Source organism: Arachis duranensis, chromosome 7 (assembly GCF_000817695.3).
Source record: "Arachis duranensis cultivar V14167 chromosome 7, aradu.V14167.gnm2.J7QH, whole genome shotgun sequence".
Lineage (NCBI taxonomy): Eukaryota > Viridiplantae > Streptophyta > Magnoliopsida > Fabales > Fabaceae > Arachis > Arachis duranensis.
Window position 1 is genome coordinate 8,289,124 of NC_029778.3, and position 10,689 is coordinate 8,299,812.

Sequence of the window (10,689 nt, forward strand, 5' to 3'; positions counted from 1 at the left end):
TTAAACATAATTAAACAACTTTAATTTTAAAGGAATATTTTATTATTTTCAAGATTAATCCTAAAAGACTATTTTAATATCTTAAAAATTAAATATAAGAGTATTTTAATATTTTAAAAATTATTTTAAATTTTTAATTCTTAATACAATTAAATAATATGAATTGGTTCTTATAAAATTACTTTAGTATTTTAGTAACATTCAAAAGTTGTTGCGTTCTTATAAAAATTAATTATAAGGGTATTTTAGTTTTTATTTAAAGTTTAAATTTATAATTTTAATATAATTAAAAAATATTTATTCTCAAAGAGTATTTTAATTTTTATTCTAAAAGGGTATTTTAATTTATTTTTAAGATTAATTCTATTTTAATATCAAATTAATATTTTTAATTTTTAATGCAATCAAAGAATTTCAAATAATCCTATAAGTGTAATTTAGTACTTTAAAATTAATGCGTAAAATATATTTTAGTAAGAGTAAATGATCAAATTAATTCTTAAAAGATCACTCGTTCTCTAATTTATTTTTCGAAAAAGTTTTTTAATCAAATTTATTTTTTAAAGATTTTATATTAATCATGTTATTTATTCCGTCACTTCCATTGTTAATGGCGTCAGAATTTATCAATGTAGTACGTTAAATAACATAACAACACACATCTAATAGTCCTAATTGACTATTAACATTATTAGTTAATGAAATTAGATCAAATGAACCCCAAATTGAGAAATTCTAATACCTTAAGTTCTCTCCTTAATTAGACTTTGATTTGATCAAATTTCATAAATTTATAATGTTAATAGTCAATTAAGATTCTTATGCTTTGTTTGATTTTAAAAACAGAATAAGACAAGACGCTGAGAATTAGACAAAAAGGACAGAGACACACAAATTAGTGTTTTTGTATTTTGTTTGGTGATAAACTATAACAAATTATAACAGTCTAATTTATTATAATTTTTTTCATTCAAAAAATTTAGGAAGAAAAATATAATAACAAGAGTAATAATTATAAAAAATTAATAAGAATAATAAAAAAATAAAAAATAAGTTGTACTTCTTGTTAATGTCTCTATGTCTTTTACGGTTAGATAAACACAAAATATACTAATTTAGTGTCTCTTGACAAAATGTCTCTGTCTATATCTCATCTGTCAAACACGATTCTGTATTTCTGTATTTCTATCTCAATGTCTCATGCCCATAAACAAACGCACCCTTAGGTGGTGTGTGTTGTGGTGTCACTTAACGTGTCACATTAGCAAATTTTGACCCCATCAACAAAGAAGGTGACAAAAGGACTATCATGACTAATTTAAAATCTTTAAAGAACGAGTTTGATTAAAATTTTTTTTTTCGAAAACTTATTTGAAAAATGAGTGATTTTTAAAAGACTTTGACCATTTACTTGTACTTTAAATATGAACTACAAGGACATTTTTTGTTTTTAAACTAATACTATAAGAATCTTTTAGTCTCTTACAAGCTAGAATAGAATCTTTGAAAAAAACTTTAAATTTTGAGTTAATAGTCAAAATCGTTTCTGAAAGATACTTTGATCTCCATTTTGGTCCTCGAAAGACAAAATTAATCGAAATCGTCCCCAAAAGATACACGACTTGGTCACGTTAGTCTTTCCGTCAATTGGATGAGTTAATGCCACGTGTCACAAGATGATTGGTTGACGTGTCACTTGACATGTAAAAAAGTTATTTATAATCAAAATAGTCTTTGAAAGTTCAGACGTAAGTCATTTTCATCCCTAAAATTTTAAAAATTAATCAAATTAGTCCTTATATAATTTTTAATTATTTTTCTTCATGATATTAAATTTAAAATATTTTTTATACTACTAATTTTAATAGAAATATAATTGACAAACAAAAAATTAGTAATTGTATCTTTTATAACACCCTAACTATCAAAATCACTCTTCCGGCTGCGCCACTCTGATAGCTCGGGTATTACAATGACTCTTAAAATATTTAGTGCTAAAATATGAGTCTGTTTAAAATTGAAACTGAATATTCAAAACATACATCCATAACTTCACATATTAAAACTCCTATCCCTCTTGCAAAAACTGCTAGAAATAAAGGCGAGGGAAAAATAAAAACTAAGATAATATAAAATAATGTTGAATAAACAGAAAATGAATATAACTCTTTTGAATCTTCGTCGCCCATATCCTGAAAAGGAAAAAATCTATAAGGGAGTGAGAACATCGTCCTCGAAAGGGTTCTCACTATAGGGTTACAGAATTGCTATAATAAGATACGAAAATAAAACCGTTTTTAAAGTACAGTGATTAATAACCGCCTCATGCTTTTTTTCAAAACCAAAGATTTAACCTTCAAAATACGAAATCCTTTCTAAAAGAAAAAGCTGTTAATTTCTCAGGAATCTAAAAGCCTTTTTAAAAGTTTTTTCCTAGACAGCATGAATGACCAAACTGTTCCAAGCATAGGTTCATTAAGTCTATGCTGAACCAGTTTAGTTTTTCATACTTTTCTAACCCAAAAGCACAAACCCAACACAGTTTTCAGCTCATCTCATAATCAACCATGGCCCTAGACCCAAGCGACTCAATCAATAACCAATTCATCAGAATCCAACCAATTTTCAGTCACAAACACAAGTAAGAAGGTTCAAACACAATCAAGCAGTTATATCAAGTAGAGCAATTAGCAATTAAACATAACTATTCACATAGGCAAACCAAGTACAATATGTACACCCAAACAATGTCATATAAATGCATATGATGCATGCCTGTCCTATGGCTAATGAGCTCATCTGTCAGTTATCTAGCCACCCCGACAAGTCCGAAAACCTTAGACTGTCCTCTGTCGCGCATCCCCAAGAGTCTATGCATAGATATTCATACATCATTCAAATCACTCACTGGGGGCTATCCATACCCAGGAATTTATACGTGCCCGGTCACCCTTACGACATAGGGTCAACAGAGAATCAAGATTCAACCTGGAACACGTGGTGGCAAGCCACGATACTTTACCCAGGGAAACTCGTATCTCAGATAAACGTGCGGAAGCCACATATATTTATTCATAATCATTCATCCATCATCATTTCCGCATTTCATTAACAATTCATATCAAACCAATCATTATTCAAGCCATAAGTCACTTTCTATTTCTCAAATCTCTTCAAACTCATAATTCAACTTTTCCTCAAAATCAATTCTCTTTCAAATCTTAGTCACTTAATATAACATTTTACAAAACTTCCAAGAGACTTTCAATCATCACATTAAAACGGAACTTTCTTTAAGAAGACACAAGACTCTAGGGAAGAATAACCTGCGTCACTTCTTAAACTCTTTAGAAATTCTCGGAATCATAATTACTCAAACTGAAATCATTTAAAATAGAGACTTAAAACCAAAACCAAGGCATGTAGGCCAAAAGTTCCGAACCAGTTTCAAAACCAACATTATTTAAGTCCAAAAACCCAATTTCTTTCATTCTTAAATCGAAAACTTTCCCAAAGGCTCGGATTTGGTTAGTTAAAATTTAAAGAATATTTCAAAAGCAATGCAAAATTAAGTAATCAAAGTTCAATTTTCTTTAAAATCCGCTAAAAAAATCCTCCAAAGGTACTTCTTTGACCAAACCGCAAAACATAGGTCCCCTCATGTTTAAATCAAACTTAAAACATAAGCTTTCCTTAAAAGATTAAACTTGAATCACCTGTTTCTTAATAAATAAGAACCAAACAATAGAACCTCTCAAATCCAATCCTTTTCTAAATCATATTTGAAAACAAAATCTTGAATTTCATAAAATTTTGACAGCATCTCCCCTAAAACTTGGACTTTGCCACCCGTTTCGGATCCCAACCAAGCCAATATACAATCCCTTCCACGGGTTCAAAACCAAATCAGTCTAAAATCAGACTACTGTCGAAAATTCATATCCTTCTTATAATTCAAGAAATCAAATCCAAACTCAATCTATTTTCAATGAACCAACTCGTTTTCCAAAATTGTAATGAAATATTTCAGCAACCAACCATATAACCAAATCAAACAACAATCCAATCCAACCACAAATACGTTCATCACAAAACAACCCAGCAATACATAAGGCTTATACAATCACCAAAAGTACATTTATCACATTAATATCCATTTATAACAACTTCAAATCATAAAATTAAGTTTTTTGAAAAGACCCCTACCTCGACACGTTCAAACCACAATCCAAATGCCTCAAGAAATTCCTTTTCTCTCGACCCGAAATCAATGCAACTGAAACCTCAGCTCTGCTTGCTTCCTCAAAAGCAGAACAGCCTCAAACGTGACATGCGACCTCAGTTTCTAATCCCTAAAACATCAATATCGTGGAAACCTCAAAACATATATCAGAAAACCAAAGGCGAGGATCCCGGGGTACGTAGAGACACTTACTGGAATAAAAGAACGACACGCTAGCCACCCCAAACTTAACCGGCAGTAGCTCCGACAGTGGCCAGGGGCTTCAGTGGCTCAGCAACAACCTTAATTTTTGACATGCAATCACCAGAACCGAATTCCTAAGGTATCAACAGCTCAGAATCTCTAACAACCTATATTAAAATACTAATTTTCAAAGGTTCTGGAAATAAAAATGCTCACCAAGAAGGCAAAGGCTCGATGGCCGCTTCCAATAGTCAGAACGGCGGCGGTTCGCAACGGTGAATGACTCTGGCGACGAGGCAGATCCACGGCGCTGATGGAAGCACGGCGGTGATGAGCTCCCTCAACGGCGACGCGACAGATCCGACGGCAATGGAATCCTCGGTGGCAACGAACAGAACGGCAGCAGCATGAACGGCGCACAGGAAGTGGTGAGAGCGAGCTGGGAGCAACGAACCACAGTGGCTCTTCACCCGCTTCGTGTCGTGTTCTCCTTCTCCCGGTGACCCAGCTGCGGCAGTGACGAAGGAACGGCGACTGAACACGGCGGTTGGACTGGTCGTGGTCCTCTCTTTCCCGCACGTCTTCCTCTCCTCGCGGTTCGGTTGCTCAACGGCGGCTCAAGGACGGTTCAGCGGCGTGGTCTTCCTCCAAAGTCCGATGACGGTGCAACGGTGGCGGTGAGGCATAGAGTAGCGACGGCACAACTTCTCTTCCTTTCCTTCTCTCGGATCTCTTTCTGTCAACAGTAGCGGCAACAGTGGCAATGACACCCATCGCGCCGCCTTCCCTTCTCCCCCCTCTCCTTTTTTCTTCGGTCCCTTTCTCTCTTCCCTTTTCTTTTATTTTTCTTTCTTCCTTTTGTGGGTGTGGGTATCTGTATGTGTGTGAGGGTGACCCGTGGGTGAAGGGCGGGGTGTAGGTGCAGTTTGTGTGTTAGAGGGTTAGGGTAAAAATTAGATTTAGATAAAATTAGTATTAGGTTAGGATTTTAGTTTAGGTATTTTTTAATTAAAAATAGGGATAGTAGCGTAATTTTATGAAATAAATAGAAAGTAAGATAATAGTAAACATCGAATTAAATATAACGTATCCATCTTTAAAAATACTTTTTAATTAATAATCTTTAAATAATTTTCAGTTAAATACCAATTTAATAAAAATTGGAGATAAGTAAATTAATTCTCTTTTATTTATAAAATAAGGTTAAAAATATATATATTAAAATTAAGACATACAAAATATTAATTATTTCTCAATTATAAGAACTCTAAATAATAAGAGTTTACTCAACTTTTATATAAAAATCTCTAAAATAGTCTTAAATAAATATAATACATCATAAATAATTTATTGATAACTTTTAAAAATTAGGGGTCTTACAAGCGCCACTATTGCCGCTCCACACGAAGGTCACCGTCGCCGTTGCTTGGCCTCCACACACGCTGCACCGGATTTTTAATGGAAGTGTTTTTTTAATTGGGCTGTGTCTAATGGAAGTGTCTTTGTGGATGTGTCTCCTTTGTGTGTCTCCTTATACATGTGTTTTCTAGTGGAAGTGTCTTTGATCGGATTGAAAAGGTAGAAAAGAGATAGAGGGAGCGCGCTGCGGTGGACGGTCGATGCAGATTGCGAAGAGGATGGTATCGCGGTGGTCCTACGGAAGAGAAAACAACACATGCAAAGCGCGCATTGCGGTGATAGAAATCGGTTGCAGAGGACACCGACACTGCCCAGAGAATCACTAGGGTGGAGGCCGCAGCGGTGCAGACGTGGGGTTGGCTTGGAAATTGAATGCGAGCGGCGAGAATGCACAGGCGAGCGGTGTGGGTGCGAGTGTGGCGCGGATTAGACGACAATGCAACGGTCTACGCGACAAGAGTCGGGGCACTTTAGAATGTGGAAATCTCGTGATCGATGAAAGAAATGGAGATGTTTAGGAGAGGTTACTGTTGCTTTATTTACCTAGTCCTTATTATTTGAATTGGAATGTGTTTAATGCGGTTTAATATTCAAATTTGAATTTTAAAAAATAATAATTAATTATTGTCGTAAAAAATGGACAGATAATCTCTTAGTAAGTTCAATAAAATAATACATTTTCTAATAAAATACATCATTGTAGATAATAGAACACATAAGTAATTTCATTACGTTATGTACTGTTTGTAAACTAAGACATAATTTATCTATCATTTACTATGGTAAAAGACATAATTAATAATTTTTTTAAAAACTAATTAAGGCAAGACTAAAATTTTCATGAATCGAATTATCACTTTAATCTTATTCTTTTCTTCCACTGATTTTATCCATTCGATTATGTTCATTGACAACGGATATTAATTTTTCTAAAACACATAAATTAATTCTTCATCGGTGCCTTTGTAGTAAAAGCAAACATGAATGGATGACAACAACTACGTATAAATTACAAGAACTCCCCATTTATTGTGATGCATCATTCGATGCATTCAACAAGATCGTTAACAAACTTAGAAAACAAGTTACATTTCACTCAATTCAAGCAATCGAAACCAACATTATTGACATAAACACACTTAACATTTAACCAATCACATTATTATTTTGTAGTTGGAGCTATGCCTTGAGAAGATGAGCAACAATATCCTTAGAACTTTTGTAACAAAGTTCCACAAAGCCATATGGAACTTCAACATCATCGTCAATCTTCTCATATTCAATAGTCCATTTAATACAACCATGTTCATCATCCTTCTCAGTCACTTGAAGGGTTATCTTAAGGTCCTTATAGTGTTCATTGACATCATCATCAAAGATTTTGTATGTGATTAACTTGTTCTCCTCATCAAGAACTTCAATTCTCTCTTTATATGTAATGACCTTACCATCTGTGTTTCACATGGTCAATTAAAATAAGCATAAATTTTTGTTTTTGTCCCAAATAAAAAAACTACGAGATTAGATTAGATATAGTTTTTTAAGATTTAAAAATGACAAATTTATAAATTTATCATTATCATTTTTTAACTAATATAAGCTAATTTTTTAAAATTATTTTTTTATTTTAAATTTAAATTTTAAATTATAGATTCAAAAAACTAAATTTTAATCCTAAATTCTAAATCATCTAAAAAATGAATAAAAGAATTTTACAATAAAAATTTTATTAATATGAACTAACTAACTGTTCTTTTATATTAATAAACTATTTCTTGTAGATTAAAAGATTGTGTATGGATTTGTTAGAGACCAGATTGATTGTTACTATCTGTGTTTTTTTTTTACAAATAAGCATATTATGAAAGAAAAATAATTAATTATTGATATTTTTAGTTATTTATATTCAGAACTTAATTAGAAGCTAAATTAAATTACCTACGACAGAAGTCCATTGTTTAACCGAATGAGTGCAGTGCCAGTCATCACCTTCATGCAATTTGGCTCCTTGGATTCTTCCACAAATGTTTTGAACTTTGTGGAATTGCTTTGCCAAAACATCGAAGAACTTTGCAGCTGGAACTTGGATCCCAACTTCAATACTAATTTTTCCAGAAAGATCCATGTTTCAAGAAAAGCAAATAATAATTATAGTTAATATGAAGCAAGATATTTTACTAGAATAATAATGAGAGATTTGGAAACATATTCAGCCTTATATAGGAAAGAGGTATGCACTATATGGCTAAGTTGCCATCTCAATTATTGAATCGATAGAATAGAAAATTATTATATTAGTTGGCTTGCTCAATATTATTTGTTTGTATTAAAATGGAGTTTCTCAGTAAGCATTACTCTCCATAATATATTTAGCACGCACTGGTCTATTTTCAGTATAATCATAATAATAACAATACAACTATCTTACATATACATTAAAATCAGTCACTAAAATCAGTCATTAATATAAAATATATGTTAAAATACAAAATAAACATTAAAAATAAATTAAATAACACATATATTTATTTATAAATACAAAATATATAATCGATTTGAGTAACTAATTTTAGTGTATAAATAATATTTTTGATAATTATATGACTAGTGATATATTCATCCTTATTTATTAATAAGAATATTATTTTTAAAACTGGTTTATAATTATAATACTTTTAGAAAAGTGATTTTATTAGTTATTTGCACACACCCTATTATTTAACATGCATTATAGATACTTTTTAAATTTAAAGGTAAAGGAAATCGATAAGTGTAAAATCCGGTTAATTAACGGCTAATTAACCCATAAATGAGAATTTATTCTAGAAAGTCCAAAATGTGATTTTTGTGGCTAAATATGGTAGAGGAGATTGAGACGAGAATTTTGGTACCAATTTTATAGAATTCGGACCAAGATTGGACCGAACGGGCCAAACCGGGCCAACCGGACCCAAAGTGGGCTTTTGGCTCAACATAACTAAACCAAAACCCTAGTTTTCAGCACTCTCTCTCCTCATTAGCCACACTCACATGCTGAAAATGGAGGCCATGGAGGGAAGAACGCTCTCTCAAGTTCTTTCTCTCTCTTGATCTTCAAACCACCATAACTTTTGATCTAGAGCTCCGATTGTCGCTCCGTTTGCGGCCACGTGTTCACCGCGGAGAGCTCTACAAAACCCATACAATCAATCTTGAGGTAAGCAACATTTTGCTGTTCGAAATTCCAGCCCTTATTTTCGAGTTTCATGGGTGAAATGTTGAGATTTTGGGTTCTTTGATGTTATAGGACCCAACTCTCTTGAAGGAGAAGGTTAATCTTGTCTCCTTGGACCTTGGGTGTGGTAAGATTCTCAAGCCTAGTGTAATTTTGTTGTTTTATGATGTTAGGTATTGAGATGTTGTGTATGGGTATGATGATTGTGGCTTAGGTTGTGTATGTGTGAATATTGGAGCTTGATTGGTGATTTTGAAAAGTTTGGAAAGGGTTTGGTGGCAATTGTGTTGTTAAGAATTGGCATGAGTAGGAGTATACGATATGTCAATATATTTGAGTTGAGCCACTTGGGTGAAGTGGGTTAGAATGATGAGATAGTGATTTTGTATATTGTGGTAAAATCACAATGTGTGAGTTGAGGAGGCTTGATGTTGAAATTGATATATTTTTGATTGATTTCAAAGAAAAGGGATGAAAATGGCATATTTTGATTGATTTTGAAAAGAGTTGGAAATGGCTTGTTTGCAAATGGCACTTTGTGGTTTTTATGAAAAACATGGTTTTTGGACATACTTTGGTGGGACATAACTTGGACTACGGATCTCTGTTTTGTGCCAAATCTGTTTAGAAATGAAATTGGATCCGGGATGTCCATGCCGTTTGAAGAACGGGTGAAAAACGATTTAAAATGAGAAAGTTATGTCCGTTGGAAGATTGGGGTTTAAATTGGTGAATTCTGCAGCTTTTAACTTAGAAAATTTTTAGCAGAATGACCCCTTGTGCGTGGGCGCACTTGGCGCGTGCGCGCCGTTCTTCCAGAAAATGCCATCCACGCATGCGCGTGATGTGCGCGGGTGCGCCGATGGTGCTGCACCCTATGCCCAGCCATTTTCTAGAGAGTTATGCCAGAACTGTGCAAGTGTTGTGCCTGGGACACGAGAACACCCACGCGTACGCGTGGTTGACGCGTGCGCGTCGATTGGCAATTTTTAATCCACGCGTCAGCGTGCATGACGCTTGCACGTCGATGAGTTTTTGAGGCCATCCACGCGTGCGCGTGGAGGGCGCGTACACGTGGCCCTGTTTTCATCCCAAAGTTGATTTTTGAGTTTTAAAAGCCAAATTTCATACTTCTAAGCCTCCGATCTCACCACTTATATCTTAAATCATTATGATATGCCTAGCTATGAGAGAAGGAGCTAGTGGATGTGGTAACTTGCGAGTGAAGCAAGGAGAAAATGAATGATCATTGAGGATCAAGCATGATTATGTGAGATGCGGAGGATGGTGGTGGAAGTGCTTGTTATGCCATGGGCCGAAAGGCCATATTTGTTAATGAGATGGCTGGTTATGGATTTAACCATGATGCCAATGGGCTGGGTATGGATTTAACCGTGAGCCGGAATGGCTGTGTATGATATGAATATTGGCTGGTTCTGGACTGAACCGTGAGCCGGATGGCTAATATGGATGTTGATCCATGGATGAGAATTCATGCATGTTTATGCTGAATTATTGATAATTGTGATTTGCACTTCCACTATCTGAGATACGAGTTTCCCTGGGTAGTAGCAGTGGCTAGCCACCACGTGCTCCAGGTTGAGACTTGATACTCTGTTGACCCTATGTC

The 10,689-nt window shown here is 34.0% G+C and overlaps 1 protein-coding gene across 1 annotated transcript; it reads right to left on the reverse strand.

Moving 5' to 3' along the window:
- Positions 1–6,909: 6,909 nt before the first annotated feature.
- Positions 6,910–8,033, reverse strand: LOC110272381 (MLP-like protein 31). The gene is made up of 2 exons (XM_021127332.2): positions 7,784–8,033; positions 6,910–7,296 (listed from the first exon to the last, which is right to left on the reverse strand). The coding sequence occupies exons 1-2, from the start codon at positions 7,968–7,970 to the stop codon at positions 7,025–7,027; spliced, it is 459 nt and encodes a 152-aa protein (XP_020982991.1). The 5' UTR covers positions 7,971–8,033; the 3' UTR covers positions 6,910–7,024.
- Between the last annotated feature and the right edge of the window lie 2,656 nt (positions 8,034–10,689).